The 25465-nt window shown below is 40.9% G+C and overlaps 1 protein-coding gene across 2 annotated transcripts; it reads left to right on the forward strand.

The window, feature by feature from the left end:
- Positions 1 to 26: 26 nt before the first annotated feature.
- Positions 27 to 23606, forward strand: ccdc186 (coiled-coil domain-containing protein 186). 2 transcript variants are annotated; one of them, XM_072667246.1, is made up of 16 exons: positions 27 to 155; positions 2230 to 3127; positions 3570 to 3696; positions 5005 to 5133; positions 5738 to 5950; positions 6708 to 6827; positions 8226 to 8330; positions 8691 to 8789; positions 9803 to 9889; positions 10304 to 10446; positions 12535 to 12790; positions 13062 to 13251; positions 14420 to 14500; positions 15893 to 16112; positions 19360 to 19579; positions 21172 to 23606. In XM_072667246.1, the coding sequence occupies exons 2-16, from the start codon at positions 2250 to 2252 to the stop codon at positions 21253 to 21255; spliced, it is 2952 nt and encodes a 983-aa protein (XP_072523347.1). In that variant the 5' UTR covers positions 27 to 155; positions 2230 to 2249; the 3' UTR covers positions 21256 to 23606. The 2 variants fall into 2 exon arrangements, 1 of the variants encoding a protein (XP_072523347.1); XR_011978205.1 differs by lacking the exon at positions 21172 to 23606 and having other exon boundaries at positions 15893 to 18004; positions 19360 to 19436.
- The last annotated feature ends 1859 nt before the right edge of the window (positions 23607 to 25465 follow it).

Below are 25465 nucleotides of genomic sequence, written 5' to 3' on the forward strand. Positions count from 1 at the left end.
CTGGACTTTCCCTGCCCCCGTATCAGTCCGTTCAGCGACGAGGCCATATTTGTTGATGTGTCACCTCAAGAAAACAGAGCATTGGACGTCCAGTACCTTGTGAATAGTTCAGCCAATATGGTAAACGGTCACATCAAATGGATCTAACATAACAGGTAAGTCAGATGTTAAGTTGAGGGTAATCCGAGTTAACCTGCTGGCTACCTGACAGACAGCGCAGGTCTGCGTTAGCGGTGTAGCTAGCGAGCTAATCAGGTGTTTTTCTAGGAGAGTCTGTGCTAGCTAGCTAGCTAGCTAACTGTTACACCCTCGCAGCCCATGAGTCTTAAAATGTTGGCCGGCACACACACACACACACCTGAGCAGTTTCAGTGGCTTTTTCTATGCGACATTTAGCTATCTGTACCGATAGTGTCGTTAACCGAGCTCCTTCAGGTTGTCGGAGGATTGGAGCAGTAGGGAAGGGAGGCTTTCGCTGCTACACACTGCGGTTTCTGACCGGAGGCTTTAAAACTAGCAGCTGTTTCCCCCGAAGCTATCGGTTATATATGATATTAATAGCTCATTGTCAGTGTTATCGATTTGGAAAAACTACAGATCTATTCAGCTATTCATACCACTAGATTAAACTGTAGCTAGCTATTAGTAAGCTACAGTAGTAAGCTGGCTGTGTTGAGCATCACACATTCACATTCACAGCCTGTTTTGCTTAAGGTAGCACTGCTTGTACTTGTACTTGTACTTTCTTTGGAGTATTCTGCTGTACACTGCTGTACTGGGGCTTAAATACAGTCCTTTTTATATAAAAAGTTTAGCCCAGCTGTCTCACTTCTTTATGGACCAGGACTTTTCTGACCCGGTCGTTATCTAATGAGGTGGTGGTGGTGGTGGCAATAAATGTGTTATAGCCTCAAAACGTTTTTCCCCTGGTCTCTTCAATTTTAGAAATTAGATACATTAAATGTGTTACCCCATGTAACAGGTCCATCACTTAGTGTGTGTGTAACGTAATAATTTATACTAAACCATTTGTTCCATGTTTTGCTCACTGACGGTCTCTTATTATCATCCTTAGTAACAGTCTTGCAAAGCGTTTTTTGGACCCACAATATCATCATACGCAGTTTGCTGTCTGTGTTCGCTACTTTGTAGTTTTGGGAATAAGGGATTGTCAGCTCTCCTTTTTTCTCCCCTTAGGCTCAACATTTATTGTTTTTGTCTTGTATTAGTGAAATTATTATTATTATTGTTATTGTTATTTTTTTGCCATCTTGGCTAGATCATCTGGTGAGTTTTAGTTTGCTGCAGGTTGTACAGTTCAGTTCACTCATGTTGGACCATCCTTGGACGTTCAGTTTAGGGGTGTGTTTCAGCAGATACAGCTTGTCTTGTTCTTGTCAAGTTTACATTGTTTACCTGTAATGTCTAACTCTTTCTGTCAGTAGCCTGACAGAGGACCGTCTCCCCCCTTTCCAGTGACTTAAAGGATCTTAACAGTAAACTGTACCTGGCTTCACACAGTTCTGTTCAAAGTTCATTTCTGTCGCCCTTTGGCTCTTACTCTTACTTTCTCACAGAGCCTCATTCAGGAAAGGAAAGAAGGCCTGGTTCACTTTTTTTTTTTTTTTTTTTTTTACATTTGCAACACTTGATTTGCCTTGTAACTTTATGTGCACTTGCCACAACGTTGGTAGTGATAATGTTAGCCCAGTTCCCACCACACTGTATTTATTGGGGGGGGGGGGGGGGGGGGGGAGTACCACTGGTGGCGTATTGTAAAGACATTACAGTGACAAACTATGACTACTATGTAAGCTATGTACGTAGTTTGTCATGTTAAATAATAATGTTGATTAACACTAAATATTTAATACATTATTATGTTAATTAACAATTCCAGCTCAAGCTAAAGTAAGCAAGGACAGACTGTAAAAAGGGTGCAAAAGTTCTGTGCTGTTTGATAGTGTGTCTGGGACCTGGTGTGACCATGAGCTAAGGTTAGCACAAGGAGGAAATGACTGTTGTTTCGGCTGGCTTACTGTCCACATTGCAGGAAGGAACTATGATAATCCAAAACAGCTCTATGTTGTTGTGACTTCTAGAAAACTTCAGTCAGACAGATACTTACTTATGAATTAGAGGTATATTCCTGCTTAGGCTGTATTAATGTTATTGTACTGACTGATATGCTTTACTTGTTGGTGAATGGTAATGTTGTATTCTTTTCAGGTCTGGAGCTTTAGGAGAGTATGGAGCAGCCTGACTGCCAGGAAGAACAACGCTCAGCCTCTGACCCTCCTCAGACTTCCAAGGTCAGCTCAATATCAACAGGGTCATCACAGGACAGCAGTGATGGTGGTGGACAGGAGTTGACCGGCGTGGAAGGGAATAGTCCTGTTAACGATGGCGAATCTTACCAGGACAGCCCTGACTGCATGCAGTCTAATGGTGCGGATAAAGTGGAGCTGAGGCTGCACTTGGACCACGCGCTGGAGGGAGCCGCTCAAGAGAATGGGCATGGTGATGGCAACACCAGCTGTGACAGTGGAACGGCTTCTTTGGACGATGCCAGGACTCCCCCAGCCCAGCACAATGGGCTAGTAGAGTCATTGCCTGCAGTTCTGGGTGGGACAGTAGAAGCTTTGTCATGTAACCCAGCTGAGCCGGTAGAATCTTCTTTTTCGGTTCCAAAAGAGGTATCTGTGAATAGTGTAATAGAACCCTCACCTCCAGAATCGGACAACACTTCCTCAGTTGAATTAAACACCTCAGAAGATGCTGCCAAACCTCAAGCCCAAACTTCTGTCGGTCAGACTGGTATAGATATAAGCTCGGATGCAGCATGTTCAACACAGACTGAGGAAACTCAACACTCTCACTCAGCGCCCAGTTCTAACCCGTACGATACAGACTGCAGCAGAAAGCTGATGTCTGAGATCCAACGCTCCATATCTCAGGAGTCTCTGCTGGATGAGTTGGAGTCAGAGCTGCTGAACTGTCAACTCTCAGATCAGGTTAACTTCAGAGCAAGCCCTCCAAACGGCCTGCCCAAAGACCAGGGCTCCATGATTGTCTTTGAGAAATGTGTGCAGTACAAGTACTCCCAGCAAGAGAAGGCCATTAAAAGGTAAAGGCTCATTCAGAATTTTGCTGAGAATATACTGCATTTGCAGTGCTGAAGTAACACATCTGTCTGCGTAAAAAACTTGGGCCATTTTAGTTTTTGCTGTATTGAGGTACGATGTTGTGTTTGCTTTATGTGCCTAAGCTCCCTCCTGATTTTACTTTCCTCATTTTCATAATGACACCTGCTTTGCCTAGAAACTGGAGCTGGGCCAGGACTCTGCTCTAGTACAGTATTATTAAGGAGCCTAATCAGTGATGATTCTTGGACACCTGTTCCTTGACAGCTTTAGCAGGAAGATTGAGTTTTTTAGGGATGTGCGGTTTGTTATAAATGAAATCCTGCCAAATCTCATATTGTAGAACAAATCAGTGACGGACAGCATGAGACACTGATGAGTGTTTGTAAAGCTGTTAGAATAACAGTAACTGTAATTGCATGTCAGGCTGCTTGATGAGAATAAGAAGCACCAGGAGCTGATCCTGGGCATCTGTTCTGAGAAAGACAACATGAGAGAGGAACTCAAGAAGAGGATGGAGACTGAGAAACAGCACATTTGCACCATTAAGAAGGTAAAGAGCATCAGTCTACATTCATCTTCTGGCTAAAAGTATGCAGCATTTATTTGTCCATGATTAGGGAACCTTTGGATTAGGATAAGCACTATGTATTTTTCAAATTTATATTTTCATGGCCCCTGTCGATTTTTATAAAACGACTGTTGGAGATGTGGTCAGTGTGAAGGCTAATAAATGCATTTTTGATTTGCCTGTCAGTTACCTTTTCATGCTAACTGAATGGCTTCTTGGGACCCCAATGGCCAGTTCAGGTTCTCATCCCTGATTATAGTATGCTTGTTTACTGAAGAGCCTGCATCTGGTGCTGGGTAAGCATGCTTGTTTGAGGCCAGCCCTGGGCTCAGGGCGATTGCAATCTAATTTAATAGAAAAGGGGCCCTTGTCATGGAGGGTAATAACACAAATCAAACATAGAAGCCTGGGAGTCCGGTTGTACGTGAAAAGCAATAATCTGGTACCGTGGTAATGACAGGAAACGACTGTGTGTGTGTGTATTATGCCGTCACAGCTTCTCATCAAGGCTGAATGAGAAGGGACATCTGTGGCCTATCATGACACTGTTGCCTCATCCGACTCTCTCATCTTCCAGAGAGTGCAAAATGGATTGAAACATTTTCTTGCCAGATCGCTGATCTATTGCTCATCCAACACCATGAAAGAAACAAAACATTAAGCTTCTACTCCCTGCTTTGATTGAGTTGGCCATTAAGTCACTTTTTATTGAAGTTTTAATATGGAAAAGGCTATAAGTGGAGTAAAGACATGAAAGTTGTAATGCCTTTGGGATTGTGTGTGTGTGTGTGTTTCCCCAAATTTTACTGTTAATGTTTGGCATTATTTACTCAAGTAAACAGTCTATTCTTGTCAGTGAAGCATGTCTAAACCTACATATCCAATCTGAATGGACATAGTGGGGAAAAAATATCTAATTTGAGATTCAGTGTTAGCATAGATGTTACCACTGCAAAGAACACTTTCAGTTGTGTACTTCATTATATATTTAAGGCAGCCTGAACATTACCAAGTCGTTTAGAATAGAATTGTGTCTATTGTGTGCTGTAGTCTATTGTGTCTTTTAGTGTTTATTACACTACTGTCTTCACATATACACAAATGACCTTTACTATTGACGCTCTTGGGGTGTGTGCGGTTCTTCCTGTGTCTTTGATCGGCCATGCCCAGTCAGACCTGCTTTTGTGTCGTCATATAGGGAGTGTTCACGATTAGCCTTGCTTCAGCCTTTCCTAAGCATGAAGGCAGTAACTTATTTTTCCAATGATCTGTCTCTTCTTGTCTGACCAGTTTGAGAGCAGGGTGGAGGAACTACTGAAAGAACTGAAAGAATCCAAGGATAAACTGGTTCACCAGGATCAAGCTGCTAAGGGTGCTGTCCAGCAGATGCAACGGGAGATGGCCTATCGCCTCGAGCAGGTGAGGGGGGGCATCACTAAGACCAGTGTTGCAGGTGCCATGGAAACAGTCTTCCAAGACCACTGTGTGTCACCCCCCCACCTTTCTCCCCACACAAAAGCTCTTTTTCTTTCACAGTGGATCAATTACTTCCAAACAATGAATCAACTGTGGTCATCAGGCTCAGTCTGGCACAGTGTTTCCCCTAGAGTTCTCCTTTCATTTCCCACATCCTCCATGTCTCAATTCCCATTAGAATGAATATGCTTGAATGTGTAAATCCAGTCCTTATCTCTTTTACCTGTCATGTCTAGGATATTATGTTTATGCCCATGCCTCCATTCAGATGTGAAGGTCTGGTGGTGAGCTAGATTTGTTGGAAAGAGAGAGATACGTTTTATTCATACTGCTCCTCACTCTCATGGCGGTGTGAAACTCTCACAGCAGTGTTAGTGCTGTTCTTTTTCTAGCAAACCCACATTAAATAATACACTAGCATAAAAACTCTGCTTAGATTGATACAGTAGTGCAAATGTTTTAAAACTCTGTAGGCATCTGCATGCTCATAATTCTGTATAGTCATTTCTTTCTCTGCATGTTTTTGGCCGTTTGCTGCTCTTCTCAGGCTAGTAAGAAGTGTGAAGAGGCACGGCAGGAGAAGGAGGCAATGGTCATGAAGTATGTGCGAGGGGAAAAGGAGGCACTGGATTTGCGCAGAGAGAAGGAGCAGTTGGAGCGAAAACTCAGGGAGGCCACAGCTGAGGTGGACAAACAGGCCAGAAGGGGGAACCAGCTAGCACAGGAGAAAGGACGGCTTCAGCAACTACATGATGCAAAGGTAACACTTACCAACTTGGAACTGCATTAACTAAAATACATTTCCTCATGCCGAGGGCACACAGTCTGATTTCCTGCTGTCTTGTCTCAGAACTCTGATCTTTTAGATCTGCAACTACACTCTATTGTGCCTAACTGTCATAATCGCTTGTGGAGTACGAACAGCTCAGTCTGTGTGCTGTAGTTTATTTCAACCACCTGGCTGATATTATAATGACAGTAAATATGTACATATGATATTTTGTTACCTTTTACTGTTGATTATATTGCCATGGTGAATTACGATACTCTGCTGGAGGTGAGACGCACTGTCACACAATGTCACACAATCGGAGCAGTTGTAAAATCATCAAAATCTAATACTTGTATACTTCTAATACATGTTTTCCCACAGGCCCGTTTTAGCTGAACTCCAGAGCCCCTGCACTTTAACCAGCAAAGCCATTTTTTTTCCTAATCTTCTTCAGAACTCACTTCTTTGACATCTGTCTTACATAGTTTATCCAAAAGGGTGTGCTGTTAGCACAATTCATTCACAGAGAACTCACAACAGTGGAATTTGTAAGTTGCAGTCACCAAAAGAGTACAGTGATTCTGAGATCACTCGAGTTCAAAGTTGTATAGTGTTTAGTAGGCAACTATAATTTAAGCAAAAGTTCATGAGAATTCCTTAGATATGAAATCTAAAGATAAATGTTGGCTGATGTTTGATATTTGTTTTATTGAAATCACTTTGTGTTTGATTACTGTGCCTGCAGGAGAATGAAATGGCCCGTTTGTCCCGGGAGCTGGAGAAAGTAAAGGAGGAGATCAACTCTCATCTCATTAAAGTGAAATGGGCACAGAACAAACTGAAGAGCGAGACAGATGCTCATAAGGTCAGAAAAACATAATGCACATTCACAAACCGGTGCCGTACAAAAACACAAGGATACAATCACTTGTAATATAATCTTGTAAATTTGAACTTTGTTGCAAAGCAGCTTTACAGAAGTCCTTGTCCAGGGAGTCTCAGTGTATTGTAATGTTAATTCTATTGTGTCATGGCTAGCATGTTGGGTCAGAGCACAAAAAAAGGTTTGATTACTTGCATAACCCTGGTTCTCTGAGGTATCTCTCTATGGGGAAACGCCTGTCAGGCATGACTGACAAACTGAGCCTTTAATGACACCAGTCTGTCTACATCTGTCTAAGAACCGACCCATCACACCTGTAACAAGGGAACTCTGTCTCTCCTATATAGCTCAGTTCAACTCCCCTTTACAATATTCATTGACATGCTTTTCCTCACGCGTAATGCAAGAAATGAAGTGGGGTGGATTACCTTACCGTGTTGAGAGAACAAGGGTTACGCAAGTAACAAAATATATAGACAACTCCCATATTGCAGCATTCCAAAGCCGTACTGACAAGACGTGGCTGAAAGAAAGCAGCTAAGGTCTTTGAAAGTTCTTATGCAATCCATACTAAAGCACATATGGGACAATGAGAAACATGCCATTCTGTACAAATGATATACTTCTGTAAGGCCACTCGCAACGTGAATCTGCTAACGGGAAAATATTTTAAAAAAGAGCGTTGCACCTAAAAATATTTTTCATATGTGAGTGATAAACTAACATTTACTGTACAGTTGGAGATTGTTGATAAGTTTATGATTTACACGCTGTTTAATTTGAAAGGAAACGTTGTTCTTTTTAATTAGTGAGCCTTTATATATGGCAAGCTAAATCCATTGTCTTTAGATTGTATATGCATTCTTCATCCTTTTTTCAGGTCTGTATGGCTTTCTTATATTTAAGAAATGGAACATCCAGTGATTGTTTAAAACCCTCCTCCTAAAATCCTGCCTCCTAAATATCAATACCTGTTTTGGAAAATAGTAGGAAATTTTCGCGAAAATTCGGAATGCATCAATAGGACTGAAATATTGATTGGCAGCACTAAGTGTTTATGTTAATGAAGACTGATGGGGCAAGTGATCAAAGCAGCTTGATATTATTAAAGCATTCGGTGTATTAATTACCTAACCCTAACTTTTGAACATGCATATTGGCTTGATACACACTGATACAGAATACTCTCTTTAGAAATTTGTTAAAAATAAGTTGCCTGTTTTGGTTTGCTGTTCTGTGTATGGTAATCCATGCATTTTAATGCTAATCCTCTCTGTGTGTGGTAATCCTTACTGTGTGTGCATGTTAATGCTAATCTGCTCTGCTTTGTTCTGATTGTTATTGTCCTCCAATTAAAAAAAAACAAAACAATAACAATAGGAAACAAAGGACAAACTAAAGGAGACAACTGCAAAGTTAACCCAGGCTAAGGAGGAAACGGAACAGATCCGCAAGAATTGCCAGGACATGATTCGCACATATCAGGTATGTCTACATGCATTGGAAAATACATGTTAAATAACCAGCCCAGATAGAACTGTTGAGAACTATTGAGTCTTGCAGAAATCCAACAGAGGGCACTATAGACTCTCCTTTGAAGTCTCTTGATAAAGTATTGAACAAATGATTTTGCAGTGTCTGTAATTATAATGTTTAGGTTATTCATTTTTGTTACTCTTTCACCAAATCTTCTGATTTAGTTGTTGCGGGAGCTACCTGGAGATAAATTATGCAGTATAGCTGAAGTGGCAATGAGTTGCTTATGATTTGTTTTAGAGGAAATGGCTTATTTTCCTATTGCTTAATGGATGTGTTTTGCAATTATGTTGTTCTGTCACTCACTAGGAGTCAGAGGAAATTAAGTCTAATGAGTTGGATGCGAAGCTGCGGGAGACGAAGGGAGAGCTGGAGAAGCACAAGCAGGAACAGACAGACCAGCTGGAGGTGAAATTTCCGTTGTTTTATTCACACCTTTCTGCCCAAACTGACCTATCAGAGCTCTGTTTTGGAACGCTTTTGCAAATGGTTATGTACATATGTTTTTTGTTTTTGTTTTTTTACACCTTGTGTGTGTTTGCATTGTGAAATTGTACCGTTGGGACATCAGGACTGCAATGCTAAGATTTTATCTGTGTTTTTTAATTAGTTTTGTTAAAGCCTTATGCAACCTAATTGAATTTTGCTCTTAGATAATACTGCTTTGGGCACACGATCTACATGTACAAAGTACATCCTATTAACCATATTTCAGTAACCAATAAATAATTATTTAGGTTGGCAAAATTCACCCTTTTAGATGTAAACTGGGAAGGTCCTGATCTGGTTTACTGTTGTGTGTGTGTGTGTAAGCACTACCATCTTTTGTAGTTTTTCAGCTTTTATCCAAATAGCAGTGCTCATCATTTCAGAAGAAGGTCACGACCAAGCTGAAATTAACACAACCGACTTGACAAAAATCTAGCAAGCTAGCTCAATTGTCTGTATCCCTTTCAATCTGCTGTTTGTCCTGCCATCCGTCCAACTGTTCATTGTGTTTTTGGGAAGCACACCAAGCAGTAAAGTGAATAAGAGGCTTACCTTCTTTAAGTGTCGCTACACAAAAGCAATAAAAACACCTCCTGTGTGATTTATAGAGCTTGTTTCATTCATTACTCTACGCTTTCACTGATCTGAGTCTTGGACGGAAGGATGTTGATCTTGCTCATTAGTACTCATTCTCATTAGTACAATGTTGGCATCATGCCATACAGTTTTTAGAGGTCTGTTTTTACATATTTTTTAAATTCAAACTCTCAAATGTATGTGTATGTTTCCTGGCACCTTAAACGCAGTCAGCATTACCTGGAAGGCTCTCTCAGCCATCACATCATTTATTGGGATGGGTGGAAAGAGCAGAGTGGGTAGTAGGATGGAGGAGGCATTTGCATTAGTCACATGCTTTTGGTTGTGATTGACAGATGCACCGAGCCAAGATTAAGGAACTGGAGGATCTGAAAAGGACCTTCAAAGAAGGCATGGATGAGCTAACAACTCTCAGAACTAAGGTGTGAAAAAAGGAACAATTGTGTTTCCATGTATATTTTATATCGCTATCCAAAAAAAGTATCTTGATCATTTTTTCTACATCCTTTGAACACAGCAGCTGCTTTGTAGTTGTGCAATTTCTTTGCATTATGTTTCAGGAGGACTGGACTAACATCATGCAATATTAACAGAAATAATTCAATATTTTCAATAACTTAGAGTAAAATCTATTTTCATTCATTTACATTAAAAGTTCAAAGGTAGCTATTTTGAATTTACTTAAAACAGCAATAATATGTATTTATTATATGTATTTCTGACAAATTTCAAAGAAACATACTTGCTTGTTGAAAAGACAAATTATTATAAACATTTTATAGAATTATTTTTTTTTATATTGTGTAAGAGAACTAATTTTATGCCTTTTCCCACAGGTGAAGTGTCTGGAGGATGAGAGGCCTCGGTGGGAGGATGAGCTGTGTAAATACAGAGAAATCATCAACAGACAGAAATCTGAGATCCAGAACCAGCGTGAGAAGCTGTGTGCCATCCAGAGGTTAGAGGAGCAGCATGAGAGGTGAGGGAGGCATCCTAAATAACCTAACCTGACAGATTTCTCGTATCCCAAAAATGACTTGACCTTCATGGCTACTGTAATCTCAGTTCCAAGTGATGGCTTAATCAGTGGTACATTCAGTCTCCTCTTTGAGAGGGTGTTTCTAAAATGGGTACATTAGGAACATCATAACTGCTTCAGAGATTTCTCAGTTGATGCTGTCTTTTAGAATTTGAGGATAGTGATGCTCTTGGGACCACCCGGCCTGGCTGTTTATAGGCCATGCTTTGCATCACTTTAGAATCTGTTTTCATTGGTTGTTTATTTGGCTTTCCATCAGTGATGATGACTCAGTTGAACATGCCTGGACATCAATAATGTAACCCGTCCTTTAGTTGTGTCCCAGTGTTACATGCTCATGTCCCTGCTGTTGATCTGTGCTGGAGCTAACAGAATTATTTATGTGTGCGTGTTTCTCCTGGGGGTTGCTCTGTGTTGTTGGGACGTGTGACTGTGTTGATGTGCTTCACCTCTGTGCCATATTGATTTTAAGAATCATACAGTTGCTGTAGTTACTGTTCTTTATGGCTATTTTTTAATACACATTCACAAATCTATTTGATACCCATTCATTGTTTGTTCTCGTATATGATGTTGTGTAGTTATTCCTTTTTCATCCTGCCAATTTGCCAACATTTCTAGTCAGCTTTTGTAATCTTGCCAACTGGCTACTGCTAAGGAGTTTTTAATGATGGTATCCTAACTGAAAGGTCTTGTTGGATTGGGTTTCACAATTGCTGTAGAAAACATGGACAAATTGCTTCCCTTCTATAAAAATGAAGACAAAATTGTCCACTACCTTGTAAAACCACAATCACAGTCTGTGCAGTAGAGACCAATGGCATAGCCAGAAACACCACCTTCTCTCAGACCAAACCTCTGAGACCACCAGCTTACAGCACAAAGTAAAGGCTTCTGTATGGGGCATTTTTCTTTGAACAGTAAAATACTCGTAACTAAACTTAAACAGGGCGAGGTTAAAGGTTATTTCTCATTGTGGGTTTACAAACATTTTATTATAAGCCGATTCTGATTTCCATTAAATCACCGCTCAGGAGCTCAGCACTATTTTTGCTGTTTGCCAAATCAAAGCTGCTACAGCCCGGTTTAACCACAGGTTGCTGCGAGAGAATCAGCATGCACTGCTGACCACAGGTTGCTGCTAGAGAATCAACATGCACTGCTGACTAAAAGAAGCAAAATAATGTTTTAAATGGTATTTGGACTCTGTCCAGACTGAGATAAGAGTGCTGGCCCAGACCGAGTCCAGCATCTAACTAGGCTTACATTAGCAGGCTGGCTAACCACTAATTATCACAATGGTCATTTTACACTAACATCAGACATGTTTCACTAGCTAACTGTCTGACCACTCAACTACAGCTTATGTCCTGCAGGCAGGTCTAGCCATGGATGTCAATCACATCATTTCTGAGTGTAACCCCGCCTTCTTACGATAGAGCATGATATGGGTTTAAAAACTTAAAATTAGAAAATTAAAATGTGCCAATATTAGCACTGGGAAAACGTACTGTTGGAATTAGACACTAGAGATGGAAAGACAGTTTAGAGGTAAAAAATTAGATGGAAAATGGTCAGTCAGATATGAAGTGCTAGATCTGTGGTGGCTTCACTTTTTAAAGACAAATTCATTGGAGTGTCTTGTTTGATTGGCTTATATAAGTAGAAGTTACCCACCCTGTCAAAGAATTGAGAATTGTAATATTATTTTAATAACAATTTCATATTTCACTTTTCACATTTCATTTTTCATATTATTTTATTAATTTAATGCAGCCGGTTTGGCAAATCTTAAGGCTACAATGGATCTGTGAAGAAAAGTAAGCATGAATTGATGTAAATGATTAGTAAGTGAGACCTTCTGAAACTGCATGCCCTCTTCAGTGATGGGACCCTTTTGCAGGTAGAAGTTTGTGAACAGTATTTTACGTTCAAAAAAGGACGTATAAATCATCACTAAAAGCATATCAATAATCAGAGATATGTATTAAATATATTGTATATGTCTATGTGTGTATTCCTTGACAGAGATGAACAGGAAATAGCATCCTTAAGGGATGAGGTGGAGAGTCTGAACTCTCAGATCACAGACCTGCAGAAGGATGTTCAGGGTGGTCGAGTGCGGGAGGCTGAGCTCCTTGGCTTCACAGAGAGGCTGACAAGTAAAAACGCACAGCTGCAGTCTGAGAGCAACGGCCTGCAGGCCCAGCTGGACCGTTTGGCCGCCAGCACAAGAGATCTGCAGAGCAGACTGGAAGAGACAGAGCGATCCCTTGCAGACATGGTGGGTTCACATCTGGTAGAAGATCATTTTATCTTACAAACCAAGTGTTCTGTAGATCTTCCTTTAGGGAATGAGTGAAAGGTTTTTTTTTCAGTGACTAAATACATGCATTAGTTTAATACCTGACATGGTGGAAGATTTGATTGTTGAATTATTTAAACAAGTTATTAATAAATATACTTCATGTCAAGGCAAGATCACACAACAAAGGCAGACCTTAGTATTTAGTTTTGGTTTTGAGAATGTGTTCTTGCCATATTTGCACGTTCAGACGGCCAGACTGAAGAAAGAGGAGCAGCAGAGGCAGGATGAAGTTCAGGCTCTCCAGGCAGAAAGGACTGCACTGCAGTCGGAGACAGCTCAGCTGAAGACGCGTGTAGAAGAGCTCAGAGATGAGCTGGTTACACAGAAGAGGAAACAGGCAGCCAACATTAAGGATCTCACAAAGCAGCTCACGCAAGGTGAGTGAAATACAGTAATATTAGCTCAGAGATTTTTTTATTTATTAATTAATTAAATCTTTTTTTAGTTTTTAAAATCCTGCACTTGAGCCTCTGTGTTTGATTCCCTCCATTATGTGGTCCAACATTTTCTTGCTGGTGGACTCCAGTTCACCATGAAAAGCAAGAGCAACAGAAATCCCACAATTGGTGACATATTTCATATAGTACTAATATGTTTCGTATATTCATGCTCACTCAGAACTTCTCAGCTCTGTTTGTGTTCACACTGTTAGACCCACACACAGCCATCAGCAATGTGAAAATGTACTTTCTCAATGTGGGATTTTTGAATTAAGCAAACCTGTTGAAAGATCCAGGCAACGACTTAACTATAATGAGTGAGAAGCTCTGAGGCTAGAACATCTACTAATTGATCTAAAACATAAACCCAAGGAGTTGTTTAAAAAAAATAGACATGATGTCTGTGTGAATGTCTATGCATTTCAAGCAGTGTATATGACTTTTTTTATTTTGGTAAAGTTCTTATTCACTATTTTAATGGGGCATTAGCATCTCTTTCCCCATCCTAACTCCCTGAGGCACTGTTGGTAATTATAAAGCCATATTGGAGCTCTCAGTGGGCTGGCGGAGGGGTTGTGCAGCAGGAACAGACAGATTGAGGTAATGTGTTCATGCCTCGCTGTGGCTGCAGGAAAAGCTGGGTTAGGCCATAGGGTGATTTCATGCCATTTTTGTTATCGGAGAGAAAAAGAGAGAGTGAAAGAAGAGAGAAAAGTGTGTGTCTGGGGACTTATTCCTACAGAGGAGACGTGGAGAACATGAAGATATTTTTAAGCAGCTCTATTTCTGCCCTTTCTCTCCAGGCTCCCGTCCGCTTCCTTTCTTCATCTCAAGGTCCAGTCCTTGAATGTGAAGTCTTTTAATTGAATGTATTTGGCGTGTGGTGAGGAAGTGCCCCGTGGGGGGGAGGGTTTTATTCTCTGCCGTATGCTCACACCAGCAGCATGGAGTGAGTTTCAGAGCAGTCAAGTGTCTCTCTTCCCTGATGCTTGGTGTGGTTCTTGGATTTGTTTTTGAGTGTGTGAGTCGAATGAAAAGAGCTGTAAGCGGACAACAGCAGCGCTAATGTATGTGCATGCACATGTGTCTCTGCCTGTTTTGATAGCTCGTAAGAAGCTGGAGCAGGTGGAGAATGGTGGCTGTGATCGAGAGGGCAGCAGCATGGGCAGTCGCTCCAGCTCCTCAGGTACACCTTTTTAAAAAAAGAAAAAAGAAAAAAAAAAAAAGAACCAACATTCTGTATCTCACAGAACCTTCATAATGATTCTCCTGACCTTCAGTTAGCCTTCTTGGAGTCACTGGTTGCCAAAATTACATGTTCTTCCTCTTAAAAAAAAAAAAAAAAAGAGTTAATCGTTGCCCCCCCCACAGTTCATCAGTCTATATAAACACGGTATTTTTAAGTATGTAAGCGATTTTTAACCAAAGCACTTCACATAATATCAGAACCTGTAAGCAGACAATCAACACTCTACTACCCCACAGGAAGAAAAATACAGCTAATGTCATTACACAGTGTGTGTAATTTTACAGAGTGTGTGCTGTCCCAGACTAGATTAGTTACAGGACTGGATCACATAAATTTTTTTTTCTTTTTTCTCCAGAAAAATCTGGTCCAGCTTTTTCTGCTTTTCAATTAAAAACATACTACTATTATGATACTAAAGTTTTGACCTTCAATACAATACTTAAAAATAAAATTTTAAAATATGTAGATTTTTTTTTATAGGTAAATTAAAAAATGTTTTCAAAGAAACATAAAATAAAACATGTATCAAATATGTATTATAATGAATAACATGTATTTGCAATGAATACTTTAAGCCAGAAGAACACCATCAAGCACAATAGCATCTTCCTCCATTAAGTTAATTTTACTAACCATAATCTATAAATTTAAAATATCTGACCGGTTTATAGACTTATGTGAAGTAGGGTAATGGAATTTTTACCACCAGACGTCTGTAATGTTAGTGACAAATACGGCTGGGATAAGAAATATCAGCATAAATGATGGGGGTAGGAGGGGCTTCATGATTTTTTTTATGCATCACTGTCACAGCAAATAAATCCATGCCACAGTTAAGTATCTTTTTGTATGTAATTGACTAAACCTCTCACTTATGCTGCCCGAAGGGACTCCTCTTAGAAGTCCTTTAGAAAATCTTTATGATTTACACACAATTTTTGACAACTTGGCAGTAACTGCAGGATAGTAGACAATAAGTGCAGATCAATATATATCAAAGTTGAGACCTTTTTAAAGGGTAGTACTTGCTGCAGCGTCTTACTCTACCACTGTGTAGTCTATGGTAATATGCCTGGTGCATATGAAATAAAATAAAATAAATGTTACAGGCCATATATCTCTCTATCTGTATGTATCTTTCATCCACCTCTTGAAGGATGTCTCATTGTCTGTGTGAGTGATCTGCTCTGTAAGAAAAGACTGTCACTTCGGTACATCTAGTGAATCTGCTGTCGCTGTGCTTTTTTTTTGTTTTTGTTTTTTTTTGCTCTGTGTGACCTTCTGGTGTGTTTCATTCACACTCACGCTTTCTCTGTCTTTCTTTCTTAGGTTCTTTGAATGCTCGAGGGAGCAGTACGGATGATCGTTCTCCTGAGAACCAGTCAGGGCCATCAGTGGTGGTGGTGGACAGCTTTCCAGAGGTTGACAAGGCGGTGTTGGTGGAGCGCATTGTGCGGCTACAGAAAGCCCATGCCCGCAAAAACGAAAAAATTGAGTTCTTGGAAGACCACATCAAACAGCTAGTGGAAGAGATCCGGAAAAAGACAAAGTGAGTGAGTGAGAGAGAGCAGGGCTGTGAAAAGAGACGTACAGAAAATCTCAGATGTGACTCTGGGTTGGACTAAGCTTTGTCAGTATTGTCAATACTGTGTGCTAAATGGCAGTTAGAGGTGTCTAATGAGAGAACAGAAGCTGTTAGAGCTTTGATTTTAGATGGTGTGGACAGAGCTGCTTGGTCTTGTCTGCCTGCCTGTCATTCCTCCTAGTCCTGACTCCCTCATCCTGTGATGCCGAGGCACCAAGACAGGCTCTGACTGACTGCGGAAGTTTTCGTTGGCCATTGTCCTTCTTGCATTTGTTGGTTTTCCCTTTGCTTATTTTTCCTTTTGCTTATTTTCCCTTCCTGACCAGCTTTGTATCTTGTTTGTCACACAGACTTTAGTCAGACAATGGGATTTGGCAGACATTGAGCTCTCTCACACGTTTGCTCATGCACATATACACACACAGACAAACACAGAACTGCCCTGTGCTCCTAGCAGATGTGTATTGGTATTTATAGTTGTTTGTTCTGGGGAAATGATGCATCGCTGAGGTTTCTAAAGATGTCTGCTGCATATTCATGTGCCCCCTCTCCTCCCTCCAAAAAAATCAATCAGGCAATATCTGTGGTCACATAGAGAAATGTCCAGTTGGTTATGGTACTCGCTGTGACACGTGGGCCATTGACACTGTCCAAGGCAGAAGAGCTGCCTGAAGGTATGATTGTCAGTACTCTTGAATAATGATTGTCTTCAAGGGACCACTTTTGCTAGCCCACATTCATTAATTGTCCCACTGCTGGACAAGATTTTGCTTATTTGGTGATCTGTAGTTTTCTCTTTTTCAGATGTAGTTTTCTATCCAAATCCAGATCCTCTTGCTGTCTCGCTCTCTCACGCTCTTCTGCTCCCCCCGACCCCCCTCGCCTTCATGCTCTCTCTGGCTCTTTTTCCTTGTTGTTCGTTCTCTCTCCCTCTCATGCTCTCTCATTTTGGCCCTCTCACACGATTTCTCTCTCTTGCTCTGTCGCTTAGACTGAAATTGGTAATAGATTTTAATGAATGGCTGTGCTGCCTATCCACAGGAATTGCTACAAATTGTTGTTATATTTGCGTGAAAGTATCTGTACATATTTTGATATTTTCTACTGACTGACAAATGTTAAAAAAGCATGGTTTATTCTTTTTGTGTGTGTGTGTGTGTGTGTGTGTGTGTGTGTGTGTGGATTTCATGGAAATGTTTCATATTTATTTTTGATCTAACATTATTTTATCTGTCTTGTTCAGTTGTAGTTTGATTGTGGGCAATCAAGGTGTCACTTGAAACTCATTCAAGAAAACTCTCCAGTAATGAAATGGAAATGAAAAGTGATGTTTCTGGTTTCTGACCAGTCATATGACTGACATATCAATCAAGCTACAACTGAGTTGTGTCTTGTTTGTCTGTGAGTTTATTTATTGCATGTGCACATCTCTGACCAGCCTGCTGCTGTAGGTGCCATCTTTTACTTTCCCTCTGCTGCTCTTATTGCTACAGCAGAGAATCAGGCCATGCCATCCTGCCCTGGCTGTAGCTGTATATAGTAACAGAAAATCAGATCATTTCAGGCCATGTTGCCACTGATGTGGTTTTGAACTTGTATCAGAAAGTAGCATTACCAGATGTCAAAATAGCGATGTAGTGGGTGATAACCCCATTACTCATAGCTTTAATTAGCTTCTCCCCGGAGAACGTGGGCATTTTCTGTAGATTCTGATTTCGAGCACTTCTGCCTGTGGCCCATCCCTTCGCATGCCAGTTGCTAAATAGGAGGCAACATTTAATTTCTTTTTTATTTTGTTTTGTTAAATACTACCGTGATGGAAAATTGGGTCCAAACGGACCCAAGATAAGTTCAAGGTAAGCCAATCCGCCTTTGTGGTGGTGATTTTGTTTGAATGTGTGCAATTTTGCCATTTCTGTCTAGCTGTGTAGTCTTTGCATACATGTCAGATCTGAGTTTAATCTTTCTTCCCATTTCTAACTTCCACTATGGAGCGTGCAGTTTGTAGTCCTTTCCCTCTCACTATTTCAGGTAGCAGGTATCCAAGGTAAATCTGTAAACTCATGCTTGTGATTGGTCCTAAATATTAATTTAACATCAAATCAGCAGTTTCTAATTTAGAAACAACATGGAGAACTCAGAGGCTGGAGGAGCCCTATGTTTATGCCTGTTCACTCAGACAGGGACCTTTTACTAGTGTGCCCTCCAATATCTTTGTCTCAAGCCATGGACTGAATAAAGCGTTAAAATCGAATTGGCCTTTATGTGGGCCGTGCGTCATTGTGGGTAAAAATGGTTTGGAAGTGGGGAGGTTGAAAAGAGAAGTAGCTCTTGGAGACGACAGAATTAAAGGGTTTGTGCCCCTCAGCCATACCTTCTAAATAAGGCCGAACCACTTGGGTGTTTCTTTTTTCGGCATTGTTTCCTTAGATATTAAAAAGAGACAACAATAATGGCAGAGAAAATAATGATTTCAAATTTCCATCAGTGCTGAGCTTTTTTCCATTCTGTTGCAAATTGAGCCACTCAAAGATAAATTAGACTTTCATAACGAGTTTTTAGGGCACAATTGCATTCAGAGGTTTTTAGCACTTTATTAAAATGTAGTTCTAAGATGTAGTGGCTATTTATCTCCAGAGTTAGGTTCTCTGTTTCTCTCTCCTGTTCGAGAACAGCCAGTGCAACAAGGTATTAAAAAGTTAATTTAGCCTGTCCAACCACTTTTGGTTATCTGCTATGTTATGCTCTTTTGCACAAAAAACCTTGGCTTCCTGCTAGCACAGCCATCTGAACATGAATGTCTTATAAAGGTCACGCTCGCAAGATAGATTTTTTATTTTTTTTACATTTTTTTAGCAGTGTAATATTGGCATCTTACACTGCAGTTCAAAAAGTTGCTCTAATGTTTCCAGTCAGCTTGCACAGGTTTATCTCTCAGTGATGGTGAGCCAGAGATAAGGTCAGGTGTCTCTGTGTAATGATGTGTGGGCTGTGCCTTTTCCTTTGTCCAGTTCCAATAGTGGCTTCACCTTTAGCCTCTTTCCTGATGAACATTAGTTGCACAGTGACCATTGTGGGGCTTTTCCAGGGCTTTACTTTTGCTGAAGGTGTGTGTGTGTGTGTGTGTGTGTGTGTGTGTGTGTGTGTGTGTGTGTGAGACCATGAGAATAAAACCTACCTGTGATGTGTGCTGCCTGTATGTTTCCTGCAGAATTATCCAGAGCTATGTACTGCGGGAGGAGTCTGGCGCCCTCTCATCTGAGGCTTCGGACTTTAACAAAGCCCACCTCAGTAAGAGGGGGGGCATCATGGCCTCTCTGTACACATCTCACCCAGCTGACAGCGGCCTCACGCTCGACCTCTCGCTGGAGATCAACCGCAAGCTCCAGGCGGTGCTAGAGGACACGCTGCTCAAGAACATCACACTGAAGGTAAGGGCGTGGTCAGTACAGTACTGAATATTCAAAACTGTATTGAAAGTTAAACTACGGTTGTGGCCAGAAGTCCGTTGCAGTCAGACTTTTTTTCTGCAGAAAAAGTGTTTGGGTTGTTTTTTTTTTTTTTTTTTTTTTTTTTTCCCCCCCACTGGGTCAATTTATACATACAGGGTCAAATTATACTCACACCCACTTAGGTTATTGATTCACAGGTGCTGACTTGCCAAGGCTTTCTAACTTTAGCGATCTACAGCTGGTAGCTTTTTGTGCCTGCATAATGTTTTTATTTTTTTTGGCAGCACTTAATTGGACTGACGCACAGTACAATATGAAAGACTGCGATGGATGATCATAGATTGTTGTGGGTGTTTTTTTTTTTTTTTTTAATTAGACAGATAATTAATAAGCAACTTGAGATTCCAAGAATATCTATTCAAAACATAATTTGTTGTAAACATGATTCAAACTCCAAATATGTTTATATACATTAAAGAAAAATAATACATTTTAATTTACAAAAGAGAGTTCTTTGTGCTTCCAGAGTGTATATTAAAGCTCTGTATAGTGAATTCAGATACTTTTAATAGTGAACTCCTGTCTTGACCTTAGAGTCAATAATCATATCGGACCTGAAAACCTGTACTGTAATACATCTAACTCCAGGTATTGTTGCCTGCCTCACTCAGTGTGTGTATGTTGTGTACTGTAAGTGATTTTCGTATCTCTTATCCACTTGCATCTTACATGTGTTGCTGTATGTTAAGTCACAGCGTGTGGTAATTTGACTATATATGGTCCACTTGGGAATCGGTTCAGTACAGCTGCCTCGCAGCGATATGTATGATGTAATCGCAGCATTTAAGTGAATGGGATTTCTAGTGATGGCTATCAGAAACAAAGCACATTGAGTGGTGATTGATGATCGAGGCACTGTGGATACGTTCCCACGCTGGACGGGCCTGCCAGCCTTCTATGAACAAGCTTCACTTTACTAGATACAGAAGATGCAGGATAGCGAGCGAGAGAGGGAGCTTTTTGATCCAGGTCACACACACGCAGAACTCTGTGCAGAAAGACTAGCGCTTTACTGTACATGGGAATGAATGAGCAGGAGGATGGAGGGAAATTAAGTGGGATTGGTGGAAGGACAGGGTGCTCAACGAGCGGAGAATGGGATTTGGGGTATTGTAGCAGGATTAGAGACATTAGGAAGAATGGTCAGGCAATCAAACTGACTTAAAGCAAAGCAACGAAAGACTAATCTTTCATTCCTGCTTTCAGGCAGTCTCACACACACACGCACACACTTTTTGCTCTGTCTTTATTTTTGTCCTTCTGTCTATCCTTCAGTCTTTATTGTGGTACTGTGTTTTTTATTGGTCAATCTTCATTTCTTCCTTTTTGCCTCTATCTGTCTTTTCCCTTCTTGCTCTCCCCTTCTGTATTTTGTTTTTTCTTTCCCGCCATCTTTCTCACATCATCTGTCTTTCTTACTTACTTATGTCTTTAGGTAGACCCTGTATATTGCTGCTTAAGTAGCACATTAAACCAACACAGCAGTGTGATTTTTGTTTCCCGCTCCACAGGAGAATCTACAAACCCTGGGTTCAGAAATCGAGAGACTGATTAAACAGCAGCGGCCGCATGAACACACTGTTAGCAGAAAGTGACAGCGCTGCTCTTGGTGGAGAGATGGGCACACTCCGGAGGAGGTGGTCTCTACAGGATATCACACCTGATGGCGGACCAAGTTTACCATGAGATCAGGTGCTCTAAAGGACCAACTTTTATGGTTATTAGCTCAAATATATACACAAAAACATTCACATGTCCAGTACATGCTTCCACATTATGCATGACCAGTTGAAAAAAGGGAGAGGCCAACCAGCCAGAAAGTCACCATCCTCTTGGGGGACACCTCCATCTTCTCGGTCATCTCTTATTTGCCATCTGGCTGACTCCTCCTTCCACATTCTCTCTCTCTCTCTCTTTTTTTTCTCTCTCACACACATGGCCAGTGTGAGCTTCTCTGTGGAATGTAGCTACTGCACCTGCCCTTTGTGGCCTGAGCCAGTCTCTCAAGCTCCCAGCTGAATTGCACAACCCAATGACTTGCAAGATATAAAGCCTGGAAGATGAATGAATGGATGAATTAATTAATGACCGGGTGAATGGGTGTCCTGATGAAGGTACTTCCATTTTCCTCTGAAGAATTGAAAGTGCTTGACCCTACTAATGGAGTCATGTTGGAAAAGGGGGATTCAACGGGTAATGGTGCATTTTAGAAGCAGAAAATGGCTTCAGACCTGCTCCTCTTTATTATCTCGCCGCGTAGAGGCGAAAGCGTCTTTCTCTCGCTCATGATGTATACGTGCCAATTACTGAATGTGTTGCATAACGAGCAGACCCTAATGCACACTCCCACGTGTTCTACCCTGAGAGAGAGGAAGAGGGAGAGCTAGAGCGAGGGGACATTGTTTTCTTCACAAGGTTCTCTTCCAACCAGATGCCATTTTCTCTGCACGGCCCTTGTAAAGCACTTAAGCAGGAAAGGCCATGCCAAAAAATACAGCGCCTGCACTTTGCCCATATTAAGTGTCTTGTTGCAGAATAATACAAATTAATCATAATAACTATCTGGAAGAGTTGGGTAGTCTAAGGCTGGTCTTTAGTAAGTGAGCTTATGTGTGTTTTTAATTTATTTTCCTGGTCTAATGAATTAATTTCTTATTAAATCAATTGGTCATTGTTTTTTTTTTGTTGTTGTTTTTTTCCCCCTTTCCTTTTGTCCTGCTTGCTGAGAGGAATTCAACCTCTGCCTCTTGTCCTCTGTCGAAAACTGCCAGTATTTATGTTTTAGCATACACACTCTCTTCCTCCCTCTAATGCTGTTTGTGTTTTCTTGTATGAAGCTGTTGTAAGGCTGAATTAAAGAGGCGGTTGCTCATTTAGCTGCGGTTTAAAGGGATAAGTGGGGAAAGCCCGGTTAACTGAAGGAGACGTTGTAAATATTGAGGGCATAAGTGCAATTCTGCTTTTTCCACCCTTTGGTATTTGCCGGAGAGAGTGACCCGTTCATGAAACATGCCTGAGCCGCGATTACCGCAGCTAATGTCCTATTTAAAACCCCAAAAATAATGGATTTGGTAGCATCAGATTCCTTGTGTGGAAGTAAACCACACTGTGTGCGTTCTGCAGGCTGTGTTCTGACTGACTGGAAAATTCTGCTCTGCACACTGAAGAGAACGAATGGAACAAATGCCTCATTGGCTGCTGCTTACAGACTTCTTTCATCTGTCTTTATTCCTTACACCTCCAGAAGGTGAAAGTATGAAGGATCGTTTGGGATATGTCGGTGTGTACTGGACCACCTCATGTCTTCATCTGGCAGCCTTTGTCCAGCAATCAAGCCCAGCTAAGCATGAACTGCTCTAAAAAAAAAAAAAAACGTAAAGACGTAAAGCTCAAGCTTATTCAAGCCATCTTCTGTTTTTTTTTTTGTTTGTTTTTTTTTTTCCCTTGCATCTTTTTTCTCCACACTCCATCATCTCTCAGACACGCCAGAGACATTCCCTGGAAATAAGAAAAGGCCGATGGAAATTAAGATATTTATGCAATGTTGGGATAACAGATATTTACATGGGGGCCTGAACTGTCAATAATTCAAGGGACAATTTCCTAATTTATTCAATATCCCACTGAAATGATCTGTTGAAGTATGAAGTGATGAATTATCTCTGGAAGTGTGTGTGTGTGTGTGTGTGTGTGTGTGCTCGCGTGTGTGCGCCTGAGTGGTGAATCGTAATTGATGAAGAGAAACAAAAACAATTGTCTTGATTCTGTTGCTGGTCTGTCTTCTATGCTTTGTTCGATTGAGTAGTCTGTCAAACTGTGATTATACATTTGTAGATATGATGTCATGTACAATGGTCTAATGTTTTTAAAGCTATGATTCTTGATTCCTTTCTGTATATATGGTGCTTACAGGGAATTAAAGAAAAGATGGCCATGTCCACAAAAATGGTGTTTTATTTGAGGTGTGCCACTCCGTCTCAGCATCACAAAGCAGCAGTGCTACTTTTAGGCATGATCGCATTCATGTAAATGCCTAAGCATGGAACTTCTACCCTGTTATTCAAAATATCACTGATGATGTGAATTACAGGGTAAAAGTCAAGCATCAGCACATGCCCTATTTAACAGTATAGCAACAAAGTATAGTATAGCCCCCAAACAATTCTCAAAACCTCTCGAGCTCGGGCTGCTGGTAGCAAAGCAGCATGGCTCTGGATTTAAACTTACAGCTCCCATGCCATAGTGTCAACGCATTAGTCCACTGAGCCACCCAGAGCCCACAACCATGATTCTTTTGCATTGCTAAAAGAACCATCTGAAGCACTTCAATTTTCAATCGGGTATGATCTTAAAACGAAGGGATAGAACTGATAAATTCAAGCACAATAAAAGGCTCTCTGGTGTCCAATCCAGTGAATTTTCTGATCCATGGTAGAGGGACTTGCTTCCACCCGTCAGTAGATTGCTGAGGTAGAGGAAAATGCATTTAAATGTCTATCTGTTCCGACACAGGGCAGTTTAAGAGAGGATAGCGTGTCTATCAGTGTTTCCTAATCTTAGCCCCAATTCATGCTCCTGACTCTCCTAACTCAATTCTAATGATTACGAAGCTTAGAAGGATAACGTGGGCATGTTTGAGTTAAGCAACACAAAGAGGAAACTATGCAGTGCAAGCAGCAGGATTGAGAAACGCTGGATTATGTGCATCGCCTGCATTATAATTCATCCCTCTGTGTTCTCCTCTAAGTGTTCTTGTAGTCAGGAGCAATATCACAAAACATTTAGGTGATATCCAGAACAAACACAGCAGTGTTTTAGTTCTACCTCCTGGCCTCTCAGGTAATATTAAAACACCTGCATGGTGAATGCCCTCCCCGAAGTTTACACTGGTTGTGTGACCCTGACACAAGGGCAGTGAAATACATGGAACTACAGCAGGTTACTCGCCACCCTCTGCATGCTGCTCTGTGGACCATAGTCTGATGCATTTTGTTTAGCCATTTTTTTTATCATCATCTCTTTTTCAGTAGGGGACAAAATATTAGTACAGTTTTATAATATTTTGCAGATGGAGGGAAGAGGATCTTCAGAGTTTTATATATACACACCGATCAGCCACAGATCGGTGAAGTGTATAACATTGATTGATTGAATAACATTCTGGTTGCACTGGCACCTGTGGAAGGGTGGCATACACAAATTTATTCAGCAGGTGAACAGTCAGCTCTTGAAGTTGATGTGTTGAAAGCAGGCAAAATAGAGAAGTGTAAAGCTCTGAGCGACTTTGACAAATTGTGATGGCTAGACGACTGGGTCTGAGGACTGGGTCTGATGTTCTCCAAAACATCAAGCAGGTCTTCCCAGATGGGGTGTTCCCAGTGTGCAGAGGCTGGTACCTACCATAAGTTACCCAGTGAAGAGGTGACCCAAGGCCCTTTGATGCCTACTGGTTCAATGATGAACTCTCTATTACAAATATGGTTCATTATGCAACCAATAGTGGTTCTTCTATGGCATCGCTCAAAGAACCATGTGAAGCCTATGCCTTGTGAAGTCCATCTTGATGTGTGGGAGTTGGTACAATGGTCACCTGCACAATATTAGTATTAGGCAGGTGATTTCAATGTTATGGCTGATTTGTGCATCTCTCTCTCTCGATAGATAGATAGATATCTGTCTTTTTTTTTTTTAAATAAAGAACCATCCAATTGCAAGGGCTTTAAAGAATACATTGTATTTATTTTCTGATAAATTACATTTCAAATTGAAATTACATTGGTATGGTCTGAAATGCCTCACTTTAGT

Source organism: Salminus brasiliensis, chromosome 22, assembly GCF_030463535.1.
Source record: "Salminus brasiliensis chromosome 22, fSalBra1.hap2, whole genome shotgun sequence".
NCBI lineage: Eukaryota > Metazoa > Chordata > Actinopteri > Characiformes > Bryconidae > Salminus > Salminus brasiliensis.

Bases quoted from the DNA above. Each gene is read 5' to 3' on its own strand.
- ccdc186 (XM_072667246.1), top strand. From the start codon at position 2,250: ATGGAGCAGCCTGACTGCCAGGAAGAACAACGCTCAGCCTCTGACCCT. The intron at 8,790-9,802 runs GTGAAATTTCCG...TGTGATTGACAG, and splicing joins AACAGACAGACCAGCTGGAG to ATGCACCGAGCCAAGATTAA. The intron at 16,113-19,359 runs GTGAGTGAGTGA...TGTTTCCTGCAG, and splicing joins GAGATCCGGAAAAAGACAAA to AATTATCCAGAGCTATGTAC.